Here is a 23,478-nt window from a genome sequence, read left to right as displayed (position 1 = left end):
TTAGGAGCTTTTATTGGGATTTTTCCTCAATACAAAGTGCCCCTATACTATGTTGTGTTTACATTACATACACTGCTACATGTAGCTACATGCTAACATCATGGAAACGTGTAATCTTGGTTACTGATGTCTTGAAGTGAAGATTTTGGTTCAGAAGCTTTTATTGGTATTTTTTCCACAGTATAAAGTATAAAGAGATGTATATAGAATCATTTCTCAGCTGCAATGACAATGCAGAAACAACAAGATACAAAAGACCCGGAAACACTGACCATTCAGAGCAGACCAGTCTTTTTCAGGAGGGGGGCTTAAAGAAACAGCCGCTAAATCTAACATTTCAGACAGAGGGTGAATTCAGGTGTTCCAGCACAGACCGTATGGGAAAAATAAAGTGTTATTGGAATATTAAAGCATGCAAACATGCTCTAGCAGAAACCCAAAATACCAGTATGAACCCGAAAATGAACAAAATAGGTCCTGTTTAAAACCTGAATAGAATAAGTATGTGGTATGGAATAGGGACACAGCTTTGCATGTTGAAATATACTCAAATTTTCAAATGTTTTCAGATGTTATAAGGACTGCAAATCATTTAACTTGTTTTCTCTGGATGGAGCACTAATTGGCAGCTGACAAGAATATTGACTACCTAAATTTCAACACTTTATTTCCTGAGAAAGTCCATACAGACATCCAACTTTAATTTGACAAGGACAAGTCATTCTAGATCCAGTTTCACTAAATAAAACAAGTGTAATTTCAACAGAAATACTTTCTAGTTCACCCCCTTCTGAAGGTTGTTAAGACATTTCTGTGCCATTTTGATCCCAGAAAATCAGAGCAAAAAAAAAAAAATAAATAAATAACTTGCCGTGCCTTTGATCTCGAATCAATATGTAATGTCAGAAATGGCAAACTACAACTTTGCAGTGATATAGCTGAAATAAATCAGAGGCTGAATTGAAAAAGCTTCAGCGTGAAGATTAATGATGTGTGAAGAGTGTCACTGAGTATCTGCCGCCCCACAGCTTTTAAATAAGGACTTTATTAAACAGGTTGGTTTTTTTGACACCATATCTGGGACAAATGCCAGTTAATGCCATAGAAAAGGCTTTGCAGAAGGTTGGGAGCATGTCCTCTGTTTGTACATTTGGTTTTACAAGCAAGGTCAATATGCTCTTTTTCCTATTCTATACAGTAGATGCATGGTTTCTCTAGCTGAAGTTAATATTATGAGAATATAACAAAAATAATAAAAATAATTTGCTCTCATATGTTTTATAATGAAAATCTATAACCCAACCTCGTGATGTTACCATGGGGGATTAATTTAGACCGTTTTGCTGCTGCTTTTGCTCCAATAACAGTTTTAAGCTTTGAAAACTTCAGTACAACAATGCTACATGGATTTATGGTGCTATAATAATGGCATCAATAAAAAGGTTACAATGATCTTCTTGTACTAAATTTAATATTCCACATGGTGGTTTCCAACCTCGACCTCACTGCTGTAGTACAGGTTGGGCTTTTTTTAAAGGGTCACAAGATAAATGTAAGGTTTGGGACTTTTCTACAATATTTATATATATATATATATATATATATATATATAAATATATATAAACCAACGTAACGTAACGCTAACTGAGATCAACTTTGATTGAATCACTGTGATTATGGTTATTGTATGGCGAGCTAGAATCGATATAGACGGCCAATTGTGCTTTCTTGACATAAGCTCAAGGAAACAACATAAAACGCTGCTGTGTTAACCTTTGACCGAGAGCATGCACTCCTTTTGTCATACAGGTAATCCTCTGACTCACATGCACACTTCTAATGTGTGAATTATTCTGTGTAATGATGACCATTGCCCTTAGGGTTTGTATGGTTTCTCCTGCACATTTGTGATATCTATTCTATATATTGTATGTCTTTTGTTCTACTCTTGCATTGTTTGGTTTTATATATATTTTTCCTCTCGTGCTAATAAATAATTAATATATAAATTGTTTACATATTTTCCTTACTGTTAAAATGCACCAGACAAATAAGCTTTGCTCCTGTAATGTGTTTACATATTTTGGTTATTTAAAATAAATTTTTCTGTTGCTGTGCCAATCCCTTGCCCCTTTAATGTTAAAGTTTCATTTTAATATAAGATTTTGGCTGTTAACATTTTAGTATGATAAGAAAGTTACAAGATTTAGTGAAGTTATTTCAATATATTTATTTTTTTGGACATTTTACAGCGCTTAAAAAAATATCGCAATATTATCGTTTACCGTGATAATTTGGTCACTATAATCGAGATATCAAATTTTCCATATCGTTACATCCTTAATATATATATACCAATGTCCGGGGCGGGGGGTGTTTGTACTGAGACATGGCAGCATTTCAAGACATATTTTTTGCTGCCAAACCTGGGTGTTTTTAGCGAGACATGGTAGCATTTTCAGACATATATTTGCCACCAAAACCAAAGGTATTTATAGCGAGATAGTAGCCAAAACCACATGTTTTTACAGCGGCACATGGCAGCATTTCCAGCAGTAAGTGTGCCATCAAAACCAGTTGGTTTTTTTAGACATGGTGGCATTTCTAGACATGTTATTGCCACCAAAACCAAATTTTCAATAGTGAGACATTGGCAGCATTTCCAGATGATTTTTGCCACCAAAACTGGGTGTTTTTTGGCAAGACATTATTGCTATTTCCAGCGAGATTGTGCCACTAAAATCAAGTGTTTTTAGCAGACATCAATGGCATTTCCACAATTTTGCCACCAAACTGGGTGCTTTTAGCAAGACATCAGCAGCATTTCCAGCTGTGACTGTAGTGAGACACTGACGGCATTGAGAGCCATGATATTATGACCAAATCAGATGTTTTTAGTGGGACATCCGTGGCATTTCCAGCCTTGATTTTGCCACCGAAACCAGGTGTTCCATTCCAACACTTTTTCTTACCATAACCAAGTGTTTTTTGTGTTTTAGCATAACCACATAACAACCACAGCACTGTTGAAAGGTAAAGAAACACAGTTTCAACATATCCGCTACCTCCAAATGTTACATATCTTTGGTTTGAAGAAAGGTACAATGCCAACATTAATTTTCAATATTGGGTTGGTCATAAATATGTTTAATTTAAAACCTTAATCTGTAAAGTAACTATCGAACTAAAGAAAGTGAAATATTTCCATCTGAAATGTGGTGAAAATGAAAGTATATAGCAGCATGAAATACAAATATCCTCAAGTTAAGTACAGTGTTTGTGTAAATGAACCACTGGTTATGGGATTATTTTAATCCAATACAGTGAAATGTCAAATGTAATCTGATTACATAATCAACAGTTGCCACCTAGGAACAAGCAGGTAGCCTACTTCAGAGAGATGAAATGCGCACCACCACCACTCTCTCCCTCCCTCCTTCTTATTCCTCCTCCTCCTTCTCCTCCATCCTCAATGTAGTGACAGGATTTGTAACGTCAGTCTCGTGCATGCCTCTTGTGTTTGTGTGTTTTCGGATGTGTGTGTGGTTGGCTGGAGGAGTTACCACCGAAGCTCCTGTAGACAGACATTTTCTCATCCTCCGGGCTTTCCATAATCTGTCAGATTAAACCAGCGCTGGATGAGACGGACCCCCTTTGCGCTCCTGCGTCTCCATCATCCTCCTGTGAGCCGAAACACCACCCCATTTTCTTCTTCTTCTTCTTCTTCTTCTTCTTCTTCTTCTCTGTTATTTATATAAATCCAACAAACCGATGTCTTCTTCCTCGCTGAAAATGACAGCCGAGCTGCCTGAGCGCTGTCCGCGGTGCTGAAACTCCCGCGACCTTCCACCTGCCGCGAAGAAAAGGCGGGTTTGATGCGTCTCCGGCAGACATTTGACGCAAAACCAAGCCCGCTAGTTACATGCAGAACCGAGGACAAGTGGCGGAAAGGGTCGAACTACCTGTTAGCTTCACCGGGCTCGGGGATTATGGTGCCTCTGCTGCGCGACGGGACTGAGAAGTGTCGTTTCATATTCATTCCGCATCTTTGAAATCGCAGCTGACCTACTTTGTGCGAGTTGGGAGAATCAAACCGACGCAGGGGAGGAAGAAGAAGCAGTGCGGACTGTTGTTGTAAGAGGTGAAGGTGATGTGGGAACAGTGGTGACCCCGTGGGGAAACTTCTAGTGAAACGCAGGAGAGTTAAAAAGAGGGGAGAGAGGAAGAGGAGAAGGCGTGTAGAAGAGCCAGAGGTGCGTGCACGGAGACAGAGAAGGTTATGACCGCGTCTCTCCACCTGGACCTCGGGCTGCTGCTGCTGCTGCTGCTGCTGGCCTGCTGGCGAACACCGGGGATGGTCGGAGCAAGTGAGACATTTTCCATTTCAGTGTGTTTTTCGTTTTCTATATCGATGTAATGATCTTGCATCAAAGTGAAGTGCAGGAACAGCGTGGCCAGCTGCAAACATCTGGCAGAATTCGGATAATTTTGCAGCAGGAAATGATGCATGTGTATTTCAAAGGTGTTCATGTGCAATAATACATTATAAAAACACAATATTTATCTAACATACTACAACAAATCGACCTACAAATTTACTGAAATGCATCATAGATCTGTTTTTGTTTGCCTCTCCAACCACCTCTCTCAACAAAGACCAAATATCATAAAAGGTTGTAAAATAATTTCAACAGACATTTTATGTTTAACAGCAATGAATAGGCTGTGATGTCATGCTGGTAGGAGAAGCAGTAGGTGTGAGTAGAATCAATCCTGCAGGTGTTTTTTAGGCGACCCTGTCACCCACTTCAAGCTGCTCGCTCTTTGTTAAACATTTTCTTCTTGCTGTCGTCCAGCTTGTTGTTATTTTTTCAGTAAATAAAATGGATGTTAAAATATGCAAATCTTAAGGCTGGATTTTGGACCAAAAAGCAAGGACATTAATGTCATTTTCAGTGTTCACAGTGCAAACTGCTGTGTCTTCTTCTTCACATAGACTTTTTCTGTGGTTTTCATCCGGCCCTTGATGAAAAATAACAAAATGAGCACCATATTTTGGACAAAAACAGGACAACATTTTGATTGTTTTTCCTGTTCTCAGTGCAAACATGTCTTTTCTGCAGAGGCATAGATTTCAGGCATAGTCTCAAAAAAAGGAGCCACCAAAAAGGTTGTATATGTTAAAACATTTCCAAAAAACTGTTCCAAAAAGGTTCTCCACCAGATTAGATCATCTCGCATATGCATGTGAAAGTCGACTTTGCTGCCATATAGTGAACTTTTTGAGGGCAGTTCTACACGATGATATCGATTCAACATAGAAAACAGGGTGCTTTAATGCTACTTGAAGATGCCCTTGAAACTGGTTTCAAAGTGCACTAAAGAAAGTGTCCGAAAATGCAGATGCTCTTGTGTGTAATTTGTGGTGTCATTTCAATTTGTCTTAAAGGGGAACATATCTAGAGAGGTTTTACAACAGAGCATTTACAACTAATTTAGTATTTCAGAAATGTGAAGATATAACATGACAACACAATCTGTTTGGGTCGGTAATGTTTCATGGACAGTGTAACCAAAGAACCCTTAAAAATAGGTGTGTTATGGTATTCAACAAATAGGAATGGCTGGGAATGAGGTTCAGACAATGGTAAAGATTTCAGGGGGACAAAGAGGAAACGTCCCCGTCAAAATTTAGAACATGTGCATATGTTTGATCCCTGGCTCCTCCAGCCCGCATGTCGAAGTATCCTTGGGTAAGATACTGAGCCCCAAATTACTCTTGATGGTTGTTCCATCTGTGTGAGTATGTGTAAATGCTTACTGAGTAGCAGATGGCAGCTTGTATGGTAGCCTCGGCTACCATGGGTGAATGTGACATGTAGTGTAGAAAGCGCTTTGATTGGTAGGAAAACTAGAAAAGCGCCATACAAGTGCAGTCCATTTACCCTACCCCCAATAAAAACATGAAAGTAGCAGAGGACTTTTATGTTGACTGTGTGTTTCTCAGGGTAAGTATAACCTACTGATGTTATACTCCTTGTGGTTTCTGCTCTGGTTTATTTGTTGAGCTCTGGATGCAGAGACTGTGCCCTTGCACACTAGTGTCTTAGAGGGGAAACTTGATTTGGTGGAACATTTGCAATTGAAGATGCGAGCACAGAAAATGCAGATAACAGATACAGCTCAACTGTCAACTTTCACTGATAGAAAAGACAAATATAATTCGGAAAATCAGTGATTTGATCCCTGGCTCCTCCAGTCTGCATGTCGAAGCATCCTTGAGTAAGAAACTGAACCTCAAACTGCTCCTGATGGCTTTTCTATTGGTGTGTGAGTGCAAGTGAATGGTTATTAAGGAGCAGATGGCACCTTGTATGGTAGCCCCAGTGTGTGACTGCGTGTGAATGGGTGAATGTGACATGTAGTGTAAAAAGCGCCTTGAGTGGTCAGAAGACTATAAAAGCACTATACAAGTGCTGTCCATTTACCATTTTACCTTTGCCCCACCCCTGCTAAAAACATGAAAGTGCTTTTATTTTGGCAAAGTTAAGGACATTTCCACTTAAAGTGATGCAGGAAAGCCACAACATGGTGCATAAAAGTACACCAGAGTGCAGGACATTAAGTGTTTGATGCTCAAAATTCCCTGATGAAGTCCCCCAGTCTCCCCTGTTTCATATGTTCCCCTGAAATCTGTGCCCTTGCTTATCTGCTTCATTTTCTCTGCACTGATTCATTTTACCCTTCAATCGGTTGATGGTAAAGTCAGTCCAAACCAAAATCACTTTATTTAAGATTCTGGTGCAGATCCCAGAGTCTGGGAGATACCAAATATTCCAGTCTGAATTTGGGGGAAATCAATAAAAAACACAGCTGTAAAAACATATTTCACTCAATGTAAACACTATATAGCTTCAGTAAAGAGTTGGAATAAACTGATACAGAATAAATGAGTCAGACAGTGTGGAATAACATCATTTTAACAAGCTTAAAGCAACCAAAGAGGAACAAACTTGATGCACACCTTTACATGAACGTGTTACTTCCTCTTCATCTGTGTGATTTGAGGTGAGTAGGGGGTTTGCTGTACCGTATTTACGGCGTGTATTTCAACAAGACAAACAGCTGTTGTAAAACTGTCAAAACCTTAATTGAATGTCTATCAGGGGATTAGAATTTCAAAGCAATCCCCCTCTCACTCTCTGGCCTGTTTAATTAACTGTAGCAGGAATGCACTTAAATCATCCAAACCACCGCCGAGATTTCTGCGCTCTCTATCTTTATACAAGGTGTTATGAAAAGCAACCTTTGGCAAATGAACCCGAATCAACATGCTTCTCCTTGGCTGATTACCAAGAGGTGGTTAATCTGCGCTTACGAGGCTCCGTATTGATTTATTCAATGAAGTGTGCCTTTTATATTCTCCCACATGGCCTTCACCTTCCCGCTCATGACATAAATACCGCAGCTTTACAGGAGCTCATCATCCTGCTGCTCTTCACTTCACTTCACTTCACTTCAACTTTATTATGTCCCAATATGGGCAAATTGGGTTGCCGCAGGCACAGGCATTATAAACAAATTCCAGAAAGTACATTTGCAAAAAGTACATTTGCATGAGTAACAAAACACACAGATAAATAAAAATAAAAACCTAAGAGCATACGTCAGTCAGACAAGTATTTTTGCATGGGGGTGGGGGTGGGGGACAGAGTTTGTAAAGTGCAATTCAAAGTGCTATGTGCGATTTGCATACCAGTTAGAGAGAACCCATGGATCAGGCTAGGTCTCTCCGAGATCTAACGAGATCACGGAGAGACCTAGCCTGATCCATGGGTTTCTCTTGGCCTCAGGTTTAAAGGAACACTTTGCCCCCCAAACAACCATTTGAATATCAATAATAACTCACGCTGTGTTATTTGAATTTGTGAAGAGATTTTTTTTCTCACTTGCCTCCAGTGAAGAGTGAAGTTCTTGATGAATTGAAGTCATGGGGGTCCACGTTCAACAGCAAAATGATATGAAAACATCCCTTTACAATCTCTCACACAACTCATGCAGTATAATCCAAGTCTCATGTATCTAGTCATATGGTACTTCCCAAACAGACAGTTCTCTCTAAGACTTGGCCAACAGACATGAAAGACTACATGGGGATCCACGACCAATCATTGCAGTTCATCTTTCATCAACATGCATGTTGTCATCGGGTTATTCTTGTCCTATTCTTATTATTATTACTATTATTTCAGTCACTGTGGCTGCTCATGTCCCAGCTGAAATGTTTGATAATAATACATTTTATCTGAAGAGGCGCCTTTCAAAACACCCAAGGTCACCGCCCAGTACATAAAATAACATACTGTACAGAGCAAGATACATGAATTGGCAGCTGGCAGAGGGTACAGTCACTGTTAAAGTCCATAAGTCAGTTTGAACAGGTGGGTTATGAGATGGGATTTGAAGGATGTTATGCTGTCGGACTGGCAAATGTGTGGAGGTAGGGAGTTCCAGAGCCTGGAGGCATTGCAGCTGAAGGCCCTGAAATGATGGATAATCGCGTATCACAGTCATTGTCGTTCATGATCCCAGCTGACACTGTACGACACTGCGTCGGGTTATAATCGGGCTGATATCCTGAAGTGTTAATCTGGCATTAACTATGATCCCATCAAAGCCAGACTCCATTGATAAAAACTGTAATTTTACCTAGTTGAACACAGGAGTTGCTGGTCTACTGCTACCTCGATCAATTAGTTTGTTAATGTTTTTGTGTGACCTTGGTGTTTGAAAGCATCAGTTTGAAGTTACCAAAGTCACACAATAGTGCAAACAAACTTACTGTTGGAGGCAGCAGTAGACCAGCAGCTCTTCTGTTTGGTGAGGTAAAATTACTTTTTTTGTCAAGGTTGTCTGGGTTTAAAGAGATCATAGTTAACAATGGCTTTTAGTTCAGTTCCCTGTCAGAAAGGGCTGTCAACAGATTTGTCTTCTTGAATTCACAATAACACAGAATGAATATTGAAATACAGTTTTTTTTTTCTTTTAATGTAGATTTTCATTTATGAAAAACAGCGGGGGAAAGCTTTTTCTTGATTAAAAAATGATTCCAAAGGCAGGATGAACAGATTTATTAACACAATATATCAGGAGGCAGTCATGTCTGATTTTAAAAGATCTTTATTAACCTAGAAATATTGCTTTTCCAACAAGGACTTTGGCCAGCCTCACTAAGCTTTGCCACTCAAATTATTGCAGGACAAAATTGAAGCTCAGCCTTTCCAAGTTCCTAATAATAATAGTATTTACTGAATGTGGGGAACTATAATGAACAAGCTGCATTATGATCCATGATATGACGTTTACTGTTGTTTGAATTGTACTCATCTGAATATTTTTGACAAAGAAAAGTAATGGTGGCATGGTGGAGCAGTGGTTTGCATTGTCACCTCACAGCAAGACGGTTGCTGGTGGAACCTGGGGTGGGAGGTTTGAACCCTGGGGTGGGGGGTTTGAACCCTGGGGTGGGAGGTTTGAACCCTGGGGTGGGGGGTTTGAACCCTGGGGTGAACCCCCCACTCTGAATTGTCCATAGGCGTGAATGTGAGTGTGAATGGTTGTCTGTCTCTATGCGTCACCCCTGCGATAGTCTAGCAACCTGTCCAGGGTGTACCCCACGTCTCACCCAGTGTCAGCTGGGATAGGCTCTAGTCCCCCCCACGAATCCCAAAAAGATAAGTGGTTATGGAAAATGAATGAATGAATAGAGAAGTAAATCTTGACTGTGAAAACAGTACTGTCATTGACACTGAGGTCCATTTAGCAGATGATTTTGGATCTTTTGGTTGTACCACACAAGTTTGCCCACTTATCTCTAAAGTGCTGATGCCAAACATGTACAAGCTCAGGAATGGACTGTCACTTTCAACTTTTAGGCTAAATATTCAATTCATACTTTATTAAAGACACATCTCAAGGAGAGGTCCATAGCACAGAGCAAGACAAACAACATACACACTTTAAAAAAAAAAGATAACAACAATACACAATAAAGTCACACACAAGTGTACAGGCAAGATCGCCAGTGACTCCACATCTTAGACGTGAACCTGACTGAGCTGAGTGCAGGGTCAATTAGGCATGAAATAATACAATTTAATGAGTTCGATATTCTACATATGAATCTATACATCAGATTCCATATCACTGCAGCACAGGTAGGGACCCCAACACTAGCAAACATATGACTTGCACTGCAGCTTCTTAGAGCCTTAAGCAGCAACCTCATACAATCATTGTAAGCCACAGTGAGTCTCTGCATGCTGCTTTTCTTGTATCGACACCACAAGTGGGCAGTATAAAGAGATGTACAGAATGCTTTAAACAGACAGATCTTTATATCCACTGAGCACATGCTGAATTTGCATACAGCATGTTTGCTTGAGCATACATTTTTTGACATTGTCTATGAATATCCTTGTCATCAGAGAGATCATTTGTCATGTAGTGACCGAGATATTTCACCTCATCACACTCTGTGAGGGCTGAGTCTGACAGAAAAAAATCAGGAAAGATTGATCGTCTGTCCTCCCTACTATGGACAATCATCACATTGCTTTTCTTTGCATTATACTTAATGTCACATTCAGTACCATACTGTGAACATATCCTCAGCAGGTGCTGGAGACCAGCACTATATGGACAAAAGATAACAAGATCATCAGCATACATTAAGTGATTGATGAGAGTATCTCCTACCATGCATCCTGTGCCACAATTGTTTAACTGGACAGAAAGGTCCTCCATATAGATGTTAAACAGGACTGGGGATAAAATCCCCCCCTGCCGAACACCATTGGTTACATGGAATGGGGCAGATATAGAGTTTCCCCACTTTACTCTCATAGTCTGTTTCGCATACCAGTACACCAGGATTCTAACTAGGTATCCAGGAACACCTCTCTGACACAGTTTATTAAATAACTTTTCATGGTTTATGCGATCAAATGCTTTTGATGCATCAATGGAACACATAAAAATAGTGGTGTTTTGTCTCTTATATTTATCTAAAATTTCCTTTAGAGCAAATATACACATATCTGTGCCATGGTTTTGTTTAAACCCAAATTGGTTATCAGATGTAAGAATATTGTGTTCCAGTCTACTCAATAGAATTCGCTCCAACACTTTAGATAGAGTACTGGCTAGGGCTATAGGTCTGTAGTTCTCTGAGCTGTTAATTTTTCCCACTTTATCTTTAATGACAGACACTAATAGAATCGATAACATAGATTCAGGTAGAATACCATGTACTAGAAACCCTGTGAAACATATAGCAAGCAGGATAGACAATTTTACACTAGCAAATTTTAGATGTTCAGCACTGATTTTGTCTAAGCCACAGGCTTTATTGCCACTTAACTCCGCAATTGCTTCCTGCACTTCTTGAGGAGTAACAGTAACATTTGCATTATTATCTATTTCACCCATTTCAAACACATTACCCTTCACACAATTAAATAACTCACAATACTGCTTCTGCCATAACCAAGATATTTTATCAGCGCCACTCACACCATCAATATTAGATGGGAGAGGTAGTTTACAGTTATTTATTACTCTGATTTCTTTCCAAAAATTGTTCAAATTCATGCTTTGCATTTTTCTTGCCAGGGAGTCAGATCTCATCATATTTTCATGCCTTTTAATAAAACGGAGTGCATATTTAAAATTAGCATTTGTACATTTCTTATATTCAAATGTTTCTCCATGCTTTTGTCTACCTGACTCTACCCATAATTTAAAAGCCCTTCTAGCCTCGGCATGTAGTTCTTTAACATAGTCATTCCACCCTGGCTTAAAAGTGAACACAGATTTAGGCCTACACAAGAACTTGCTGGCCTCATTGAGAGAGTCTACAATACTTCTAAATAAATACAATTATCATTATTATTATTATTTTTACAAATTATTATTTGAGAGGGCATTTTATACTGTCACGACAGGAAAAGAGGACAGAGATGCAATAAAGGCAATGTTACTGTTATGATAAAGACAGCCCTGCAGAAAGGCAGCAGCTATATCATCACATCATGATACAGAGACATGTACACTTGTTGGCCCCTTTGCCTTCACTCTGCGGTCCAGCTCACCCCAAACCATCTCGATTGGGTTCAGGTCCGGTGACTGTGGAGGCCAGGTCATCTGCCGCAGCACTCCATCACTCTCCTTCTTGGTCAAATAGCCCTTACACAGCCTGGAGGTGTGTTTGGGGTCATTGTCCTGTTGAAAAATAAATGATCGTCCAACTAAACGCAAACCGGATGGGATGGCATGTCGCTGCAGGATGCTGTGGTAGCCATGCTGGTTCAGTGTGCCTTCAATTTTGAATAAATCCCCAACAGTGTCACCAGCAAAACACCCCCACACCATCACACCTCCTCCTCCATGCTTCACAGTGGGAACCAGGCATGTGGAATCCATCCGTTCACCTTTTCTGCGTCTCACAAAGACACGGCGGTTGGAACCAAAGATCTCAAATTTGGACTCATCAGACCAAAGCACAGATTTCCACTGGTCTAATGTCCATTCCTTGTGTTTCTTGGCCCAAACAAATCTCTTCTGCTTGTTGCCTCTCCTTAGCAGTGGTTTCCTAGCAGCTATTTGACCATGAAGGCCTGATTGGCGCAGTCTCCTCTTAACAGTTGTTCTAGAGATGGGTCTGCTGCTAGAACTCTGTGTGGCATTCATCTGGTCTCTGATCTGAGCTGCTGTTAACTTGCGATTTCTGAGGCTGGTGACTCGGATGAACTTATCCTCAGAAGCAGAGGTGACTCTTGGTCTTCCTTTCCTGGGTCGGTCCTCATGTGTGCCAGTTTCGTTGTAGCGCTTGATGGTTTTTGCGACTCCACTTGGGGACACATTTAAAGTTTTTGCAATTTTCCGGACTGACTGACCTTCATTTCTTAAAGTAATGATGGCCACTCGTTTTTCTTTAGTTAGCTGATTGGTTCTTGCCATAATATGAATTTTAACAGTTGTCCAATAGGGCTGTCGGCTTCTGCACAACACAACTGATGGTCCCAACCCCATTGATAAAGCAAGAAATTCCACTAATTAACCCTGATAAGGCACACCTGGGAAGTGGAAACCATTTCAGGTGACTACCTCTTGAAGCTCATCGAGAGAATGCCAAGAGTGTGCAAAGCAGTAATCAGAGCAAAGGGTGGCTATTTTGAAGAAACTAGAATATAAAACATGTTTTCAGTTATTTCACCTTTTTTTGTTAAGTACATAACTCCACATGTGTTCATTCATAGTTTTGATGCCTTCAGTGAGAATCTACAATGTAAATAGTCATGAAAATAAGGAAAACGCATTGAATGAGAAGGTGTGTCCAAACTTTTGGCCTGTACTGTATGTGATTTATATCTTGTTATCTGCAGGAACAGATGAGTAAGAACTGTTGATCAACTAATATGAAATATATATCAATAGTACAGCAGCGATAGTTGACCATTTCCACGGCAATGAGTAAAACAGTCTTGAGGGCTCAGAGTCTCGAGTCTCAGCCGCTTGCAGTCCCTGCCCTGGCCGACTTTACATGATGACAGCATATACGTCACACGTTGTACAACTGAAGTCCAAGACAGCTCAGTCCACAAGTTCAGAGGGTGGACATTTGGATTCAGCCATAGAGACAGTCAACCATTCACACTCTCATTCATACCTACAACCAGTTTAAAGTCACTAACATGGAGACTCCCAGGGTTCAAACCCCCCACCCCAGGTTCCACCAGCAGCCTTCTTGCTGTGAGGTGACAATGCTAACCACTGCTCCACCATGCCACCATTACTTTTCTTTGTAGTACAAGTACAACCCAATCAACAGTAAATATCATATCATGGTTTTTCCCAGCTGAAAACCTTGGATTGAGAAGAAAAGCTGTTCATTTTTAGACCAAAAATTCGACCGCGGGAGGTTTTTATTGAAAGAAGCAGGGCAAAGAGCTTCTTTATTCATGCAGGGAGGGCTTTCGTTCTGCTCCACTCTGCTCCACATCGCTGCTCCTCTCATTGTTTATTGTCGTTATTTATTCTCTTTGCTCGCTCTGATCTTCCCTGGAAACCTGAACATTTGAATGATCCCTGTGTCTCCTTTTCTGGGATTTCTTCTCCCTGGGTTGTTCCACTTTTTCAGCGTCACTTTGATGGGTTCTTGTGGGACGTGACTAAACTCGACCTGCTGACAGGAAATTAAAATTCTCAGGTATATGCTGACACTTGGCTCCGGTTCAAAAATACTGTTGCATAATGTGGATATTAATCAGAAAATGATTAGCAACTTTCAGTTGACTCACAGACAGTTAAACAAGAATTAGAAATCCTATCATGGTATGTCATACCGTTACATTATCATAGTCATGGAGGGAATACTGAACAGGCTTGATGAGGCAGGGACCCGAGGGGTGAGGGGACCCCAGAATCTCTGTAAGAAAGTCAATCAAACAAAAGACACAAAACAACAACAACAAAAGTCAATATCGCAACAAAAACATGCAAATCTACCATAAAGAGACACAAAAACCAATACAATACAATGATCATGAAGAGATGCGAAGAGAAGTGACCTTTGAAGAGAGACAAATAAGCTGCAAACAAACAAAAAGACCAAAAAGAAATGCAAAACTACAACAAACTGAGATAGAATAACCAGAAAGAGATGCAAAACAATCATGCAGCAATACAAAACAACTACAAAGAAACACAAACTACACAGGGATGCAAAATGACAACAAGGAGAGAAGAAACAACAACAAAGACACACAAACAACTGAGATGGAAAACAACTATACACACACAGCACACCACAAACAGATGTAAAATGACCATACAAAGGGACACAAACAATAAAGATGCAAAACGACAAAACACACACAAAACACAAACACAAAACATTTAGAGGAGTAAAGAAACAATGTGTCATTTTTCTTCTCTTTGTGGTTGATCTGTCTCTGTATAATAGTTTTAGATGTCTGTCACATTGCGTCTTGTTGTGGTTGTTTTGTCTTTCTGTATCAAAGATACAAAACAACCACAAAGAGAGACAAAATGTCAGACATGCAAAACAACCATGCAGAGCATAACTCAACCACAAAGAGGCAAAACAGCGACACAGCAAAACAACAAGAGAGACAAAACAACCACAAAACAACAAAGATGCAAAACTGCCATACAGAGAGACAATGCAACCACAAAGGGATGCAAAATGACAACAAAGACAGAGAAAGCAACCACAAAATTACACAAAACATCAGAGGTGGACCATACAGAGAGACAAAAAACAAACAAGCAACCACACAGACAAAGCAACCACAAAGGGACACAAAACAACAAAGAATACAGAGACAACAAAACAACACAGAGAAACAAAGCAACCACAAAGGGATGCAAAACAATGACACAGAGAGACAAAATGATGGAGATGGAAAACAACCATACAGCCAGACAAATCATCCACAAAGACAAAATGACACAGAGATGAAAAACAACCACAGGGAGACAAAACAACCACGAAGAGAAACAAATGACAGAGATGCAAAACAATGACACAAAGATGCAAAATGACAACAAAGGGACACAAAACAATAGACATGCAAATAACTATGCAGAGACAAATCAACCACAAAGAGACAACAAAATGATACAGAGATGAATAAACAAGCACAAAGGGATGCAAAACAACAAAAAAGACAGAGAAAACAATCACAAAGAAACACAACACACAACACATGAGATGGAAAACAGCCATACAGAGACACAAAACAACCACAAAATGCAAAAAGGTTCATACAGAGAGAAAAAACAACTACATCAGACACAAAATGCGAAAGATAAACAAAATCGATCATACAGAGACAGGGATCATTTTATTATTAGTATTTGTATTAGTATTATTTTTCAAACAAGTTTTGTGTTTTGTGTCTCTTTCAGCTGTTGAGTCTTCAAAGGAGTCAGGGGCCTTTCCCATGTCTGTGCTCAGGCACCCATAGTCTCAAAATCTGCCCATGATCATACTGTATCTTAATCAGCATGCGCAGGTTGTAACTGTACTGTATCTGGAGTGCTCTCACAGTCACACACACACACACACACACACACACACACACACAGTATACACAATATATACACCGTCATCCATCTGTCCCAGAGAGGGCGGTGAGCCATTAGCCAGATTAGGCTGTCTGAGTCTATCAGCAAACTATTACTTTGCTGTGATTTACAGTCCGAGTCAAACGTCAGAGACTACTCTACTCCAGAAGCAAAGATGTAAACAACGGCTGTCATGGGGCTGTTGTTTTTGTCGCTGGTAGAGACACAGACATTATTGTGTTGCTAGGGACTACAGAGGTTGGATTTGACAAGGAAATACATGTTTGGTGGAAGCCTTTGTCCATCTCGTAGTACAATAAATGAATTGAGCATTGTGTGGAAAGATCACAGCACTGGTTGTATGTAGATGTGTTTTTCTAAACTTCTGGGGACCAAATGAGGACAGAAAGATGAGGGAAATCCTTAAAAGTAAACATGTCCCGGCTGTTCCTTTCTTCTTTGAAGAAATGATTTACTCTTGTGCTAAAACCAGGATTAAGGAGATTAATGTTTTCATTCTGCTGCTGTAGCAAAACTAGTCAGTCTGTTCCAGTAACAACAGCAAAATATTCTCATGTGATCTTTTCTGTTATTTAATTTGTAAATGTTAACTCGGTCTATAGCTTCATTGTGGGATATTTGATAATTAGCATTTTTTAAGAGAAGCATCTTGTGTGCATTTTTGAGTATTACTTTTATCCAAGCGTGCATTTGAAATGGGGGTATTTCAGGAAATAGACAGAGCCACACTGCAACCTAACTCAATTATAACAAAGGGAGGGTACACAAAAACAAAATAATAAGTATACTGAACATTTTTGTCATGAATGCCTCTGTGACCACAGTTACGGGTTCTTGGACTGTATCCAGAGTCAGAAAAAGAAGTGGAGACTGGGTGTCTTAATGGAGACTTTGGTTGGACTTCAGCTCTAATTTCTTATTAAAAGCTCCATGAAGCAGAGATCCAGAAATAGTTTTTGAGTCTGGTGTACTGTGGAAAAACAATATTATCTCCTTAAAGTTATTTTTACAAAATACACTCACCAGCAACTTTATTAGGTACACCTGTTCAACCGCTCGTGGCTGTGATAGCGGCGCGCAACAGTGCAGCGGCTTCTCAGCTCCTGGTGACAAGTGTGTGTTTTACTCTTTTCTCGTCTGCTAACACAGAGAAATACAGTGCAAGTGAACTTCTGGAACTTGCTGACCCAGCGACAGAGATCCATCAAGATCTGAAAGCTGCACTGGGCAGATTGGGGCTTCTGAGGACAACCGATCGGTATGGAAAATTATACCGACTGAGGGGAAGCAGTGCGCTCGGAGGCAGAAGAGGGGTAAGCGAGCCGGCTTACTGGCTAGGCTAAGGGCTAACAGCAGACCCGCATTCCCCACACTCTTCTTGGCTAATGTACGCTCGCTGGACAATAAGATGGACTTGTTGCGACTCCGTATGAACACCTACACGGACATGAGGAAATGCTGTGTGCATATTCTAACCGAGACATGGTTACATGACAACATGCCGGACTCTGTGTACTAGCTCAATGGGCTGCTTTTATTCCAAGCCGACCGCAACCACCTGTCGGGAAAAATGCGGGGAGGTGGCATCTGTATCTACATCAACAGTCGCTGGTACACAAACTGTTTCATGGTAAGCAGCCACTGTTCTGAAGCAGTAGAATACCTGACTCTGAAATGCCGGCCATACTATTTGCCGTGGCAGTATACAGTGGTGTTTCTGGTGGCTGTTTACATTCCCCCGAGTGCTAATGGTAGCGATGCTCTCAAAGAGCTCTATGATCACATCTCAGTGTTCCAGTGCAAGCACCCGGAGGCTTTTTTCGTGGTTGCTGGAGATTTTAATCACGTAGAACTGACGGATACGCTGCTGAGGTTTTACCAGCATGTCACCATAGCAACCAGGGGGACCAACATGCTTGACCGGGTGTACACCAACAGAAGGGACTCATACAGAGCGGCGCCCCGCCCCCACCTCGACTTCTCTGATCATGATTCCATCATGCTGGTTCCTTCTCACCACCCCGTGCTCAAAGACTGCAAGCCCACACGGAAAACCATCACTGTGTGGCCCACTGATGCTGCCTCCATCCTACAAGACCGTTTTGAACGCACTGGCAGGTCTTTAAGGGAAGCAGCAACAGTCAGAGGCGCAGTGGACCTGGAGGAATACGTGTCATCTGTCACCGGCTACATTAGCAAGTGTACCAATGATGTCACCACCACCAGGACCATCACCATCCACCCCAGTCAGAAGCCCTGGCTGAACAGTGAAGTTTGTTCCCTTCTGAACTCACGGGACTCTGCATACAGGCTGGGAGATGCTCCTGCATTGAGAGCAGCAAGAAAGGAGCTGGGGGCTGGAATTAAAAGAGCAAAAGCCAACTATACTCAAAAAATTCAAGGTCACTTCTCCAACAATGACCCTCGCAGTATGTGGAAGGGCATTAAGACCATCACTGAGTACAGCAGGAAAGGTGCAGTGTGCCCCCGGGACCCATCTCTCCCTGATGCCCTGAACAACTTTTATGCACAGTTTGAGGCCTCCAACACCTCCCCCAGTTTCAGGCTCACTCTCCCACCCGAGGAGCTGCCACTCAGAGTGGGTGCAGAGGATGTGAGAAAGTCCCTGCTGAGAATAAACCCTCGTAAAGCGGCAGGCCCAGACAACATCCTGGGATGGGTTCTGAAGGACTGTGCACATGAGCTCACTGACGTCCTGACATTTTTAATACCTCCCTCTCCCAAGCCCTGGTACCAACATGCCTCAAGACTGCAACCATCATCCCTGTCCCAAAAAAACCCACAGTGACAGGCATGAATGATTATCGTCCCATGGCTCTCACTCCAGGTGATCATGAAGTGCTTTGAGCGTCTGGTCATGGCCATGGGCATGGTAGTGGGGGGAAAAGTGGACCTGACTACCCAGGGCCCGAGTAGGGAGAGGGGCCCATGAAAATCCTGATTTTTTTTTTTTTTTGTGATGTTTTTATTTCGAATGAATTGGGCCCTCCAATTAATTGGTGTCATAATTTATTTCAAATATATTGATAACATCAACTGAGAGAAAGAACTTTATGTCACAGTCCTCCCACATATTGGACATTCTGGGGGCCCCCTCTTGGAGGCGCGAAATGGTTTAGTCCGCCCGACAGCGACCGGAGACAAGTGTAACGTCAGTGAGCCCAGATTGAATGACCTGGGGGCTAGACATCATGCTGCCCAAAAAGCATAAATCGGGGTATCAAAAGAAGAAAAAGAGGAAAGAAAAAGAAAGAAGGCAGAATGAGGGGAGGCAGCTGTTGACTGCTTTCTTTCCCAAAGGTGAACCGAGTTTGCTTGTTATGCAAAGTCCAATTAAAGTTAACGTAATCCACTCCAGACAGCTGCTGCTGATGTTTGTATGCTCACGTGAGGTCTTTAGCTTAGCTAGTTGCCAACCAGGCTGCTTGCGGCTGTAAGTATAAAGACAATTATGGGCCAGCTAAGGTTAGTTGTCAACATTAACCAGTTTCAGAAACAAACAGTGGCACTGGCGCAGCCGCAGCAGCTGGAGCAGCAGGAGCAGCAGTGGCCAGTCCTGGCGGCTCTTCTGAAGATGAGGCTGAGATTAGAGATGAGCAAAGACAAGGTGAGATCGTTGTTCAAGTATTCAAGGGCGAGCTCCCCCCCTTACGTTGGTATGTTGGTTTGCGAGGGAGAGAGAGAGAGAGAGAGAGAGAGAGAGACAGAGACAGAGAGAGAGAGAGAGAGAGTAGCAAGAGAGAGAGAGAGCGAGCGCTTCCCGACATGAGTGTTGGTTCACGCACGGAGAGAGAGAGAGAGAGAGAGAGAGAGAGAGAGAGAGAGCGAGCGAGAGCTGCTGACTGGTAGAATTGCTGCCTAAATGCGAGTTGTTTACCTTAAGTTTAAAGTAAGTTAGCCTTTTGGTTCAGTGCGTGTGCTATAGCCTACTGTCTACTAACACAGCAGAGCTGAAAGTGAAACTCCGTGCTGAGACTTAATAAATGATCCACCTAGCAATATTTCTGCTGCATATATCAACATGTAAATAGCTTACCAATATCACTGTAGGCTCAAGTGCACACTAGTAATATATTAATTGAGCAATAAAGCAATTTATTATTTTTGTCTGGTAAAAAGCCTTAGCATTGCAGTGCAGTGCTGTGCTTAAAAGCTATTGTCAATGCTCAATAAATTCATAATGTTACCAAAGCCAATGAATAATCATGTTAAATAACTGTGATCTCAATATCAATCAAAAATAATTGTGATTATGATTTTTGCCAAACATTTTTGCCATACATAGAGATAGAGAGAGAGAGAGAGAGAGAGAGAGAGAGAGATAGGTGTAGGTAAGAACATAGAAAAACAATTAGCTATTCCTCTCAATCTGGCTGAAAAATGGCTTAAAACATTTTTGCCTCTGCAACTTGCTGACCATGAATACTGTGTGTTATAGCAAATGATTAGGCTAGTCTAAGCATCTATTGTAGGAAAGCATATCTGATGTTTACTTCACGTTTGACTTTTAATGAACATATTTGCAACCTTTCACATTATCTTTGTACTTGTTCTAAATGGTAGATGTCAAGCGCTGGCAAGCGCCCTCTTGTGGATACTTACCAGTTATGACTGTTTGGTTGACAGCCTTAGAGCTCAGCCCATAGCAACACAAAAATGAGCCCCATATAAAAGACAGTCCGTCAACATAATAAGCAATGCTTGGCCATATGTTTCATTATTTTTAGCAGTTTATCTTGCACTGAAATGGCTCTAGAAATACAAAGTGAGCTTGCTTTAAAAAGTAGGTTGGGTTATTTGTATGTTAAGAGGCTAATACCAATTTTTTATTCTTGTAGATGTAGAGAGTTCTGCATCAGATGCTGAAGGCAAGGAAGGGTGTAGCTTAAAACCCTATTTATGCTTTTTTATTTTAAATAAATACCCCTTTTTTTTCTTCTTCTTCTTTTTTTTTTTTTGCTCACACGCCTCGTGCACTGGCATGGATAGGGGCCCACTGACATTGAGAGTGTACAGGGCCCAGAATTTGGTGCTACGCCCCTGGTCATGGCCCACATAAAGGCCAGTATTAACATCAATGCAGACCTCCACCAGTATGCCTACAGAGAGAACCAGTCCACTTCTGATGCCATCTCATTTGTCCTCCACTCAGCCCTTACACATCTGGAGACCAAGGGTTCCCACGTCAGACTGCTCTTTTTGGATTTCAGTTCTGCATTTAATACCATCATCCCGCAGACCTTGATCAACAAGTTGCAGCTGCTCGGAACCAAACCCTCCCTCTGTAACTGGATACTGGATTTTCTGACCAACAGCCCGCAGACCCGCCAAGATCCATGATGTAACATCCGCCTCCATCATCCTCAACACCGGCTCCCCACAGGGATGCGTCCTGAGCCCCCTGCTGTACACCCTCCTCATGTATGACTGCTCGGCCAGCAATCATATTGTGAAGTTTGCAGACGACACGGTCGTGGTGGGACTAATCTCCCACAATGATGAGTCTGAGTACAGACAGGAGGTGGTACTGCTCAAGGAAAGGTGCAGAGCAAACAACCTGTTCCTCAATGTGGCAAAAACAAAGGAGGTAATTATGGATTGTAGAAGAGGTGGTCACACTCCCCCCCTCCCCATGCACATCGGAGGAGCAACTATGGAAGTGGTCTCATGTTTTAAATACTTGGGAGTGCACATTTCACACAACCTCACCTGGACCAATCACACTGCCTGTGTCAGGAAGAAGGTCCACCAACGCCTCTACTTTCTGAGGAAGCTGAAACATGCTGGCCTCAGTGCAACCGTCCTGACTGCCTTCTACAGATGTGCAGTGGCGAGCATCCTCACATCCTGTATCACAGTCTAGAACGGGAACTGCAGACTACAGACAGGAGGGCTCTCTCCTGCATTATGAGGGACCCCACCCATTCCTGCTAACGGATTGTTTGCCCTCCTCCCCTCTGGCAGGAGGCTGAGAATCCTAAAATTAAAAACTACAAGGCTGAAATCCAGCTTCTTCCCTGAGGTGGTGAGGCTGGTGAACTCCCTGTCCTCCCTACCTGCAATAAGCCACTGACTATGTCACCTACCCCCCCGAACTGCACTTTTTAACATGGACCTGCACTCTTATTCTTATTTTTATAAGATGCCAGCACCTGATTCACTATATGCAATTTATATATATATATGCCACTGCACTTTACTGTTATTTGCTGCCAGGTATGCAGAAGATAAAGGTTGGAAAAAGGTTGCCTGGTCTGATGAGTCTGGATTTCTGCTGCGAAATTGAGATGGTAGGGTCAGAATCTGGTGTAAACAACATGAAAGCATGGATCCATCCTGCCTTGTGTCAACGGTTCAGGCTAGTGGTGGCACACTTTGGGCCCCTTAGTACCAACTGAACATGGTTTAAACACCACAGCCTACCTGAGTATTGTTGCTGACCGTGTCCATCCCTGTATGACCACAGTGTACCCCGTCACAAAGCTCAAATCATCTCAAACTGGTTTCTTGAACAAGACAATGAGTTCACTGTACTCCAGTGGCCTCCACAGTCACCAGATCTCAATCCCATGGAGCACCTTTGCGATGTGCTGGAACAGGAGATTCACATCATGGATGTGCAGCTGACAAATCTGCAGCAACTGTGTGATGCTATCTTGTCAATATGGACCAAAAGCTCTGAGGAATGTTTCTGACACCTTGTTAAATCTATACCACAAAGAATTAATGCAGTTCTGAAGGCAAAATGGGGTCCAACTCTGTACTAGCAAGGTGTTCCTAATAAAGTGGCCAGTCACTGAACTTAAAGAGTAACTAAACCCTAAAACCATTTTTTTCAGCTGATAATCATTGTTTCTGGTTGTATAGTAGTGTTACTGACTGATCCTGCTCAAAATCTTGACAGTGTAGTGCAAACTGCTGAAAATCTACATTTTAAAAATGTGGTATGGAGTGCCCTCTACAGCTTGAAACCTGGTTACTACACTTGAATTTACATTACATTACATTGGAGGCGAATGATTCTTTTTCGAGGCGAATGACATCACTAACCGTCCACGCTAAAGCCCGCCCTCCTCCCTTTACTCCTCCCCTTACTATAAAACCATTCCGTCCGCAGTTATCAAACTGATAGCGAGTAGGTTGGATCAGAACAGAGAGAGTAGTAGAGCAGAGAGAATAGCTAGTAATTTGTCGAATTGTATTGTTAGCATAGTGTATTTTAGTGTAGCTTTACAGTTAGTAGTGTGTTTATAGTATTTAGGTTAGTTGGTCAAGGAGAGACGC

At 41.6% G+C, this 23,478-nt stretch overlaps 1 protein-coding gene across 1 annotated transcript in view; it reads left to right on the top strand.

Annotated features, from left to right (window-relative positions):
* Positions 1-1,694: 1,694 nt before the first annotated feature.
* LOC117249872 (fibronectin type III domain-containing protein 4-like) overlaps positions 1,695-23,478 on the top strand; it is a 73,202-nt gene continuing 51,418 nt past the window's right edge. Inside the window, exon 1 of the mRNA XM_033615673.2 lies at positions 1,695-4,367. Within this exon, the coding sequence (XP_033471564.2) occupies positions 4,280-4,367 (88 nt within the window). The 5' untranslated portion in view covers positions 1,695-4,279. The remainder of the gene's footprint in view (positions 4,368-23,478) is intronic.

The sequence above is a fragment of the Epinephelus lanceolatus genome, chromosome 24, assembly GCF_041903045.1.
Source record: "Epinephelus lanceolatus isolate andai-2023 chromosome 24, ASM4190304v1, whole genome shotgun sequence".
Taxonomy (NCBI): Eukaryota; Metazoa; Chordata; class Actinopteri; order Perciformes; family Serranidae; genus Epinephelus; species Epinephelus lanceolatus.
Note: the sequence above shows the minus strand (reverse complement) of the source record. Positions and strands in the feature narration are given on the sequence as shown.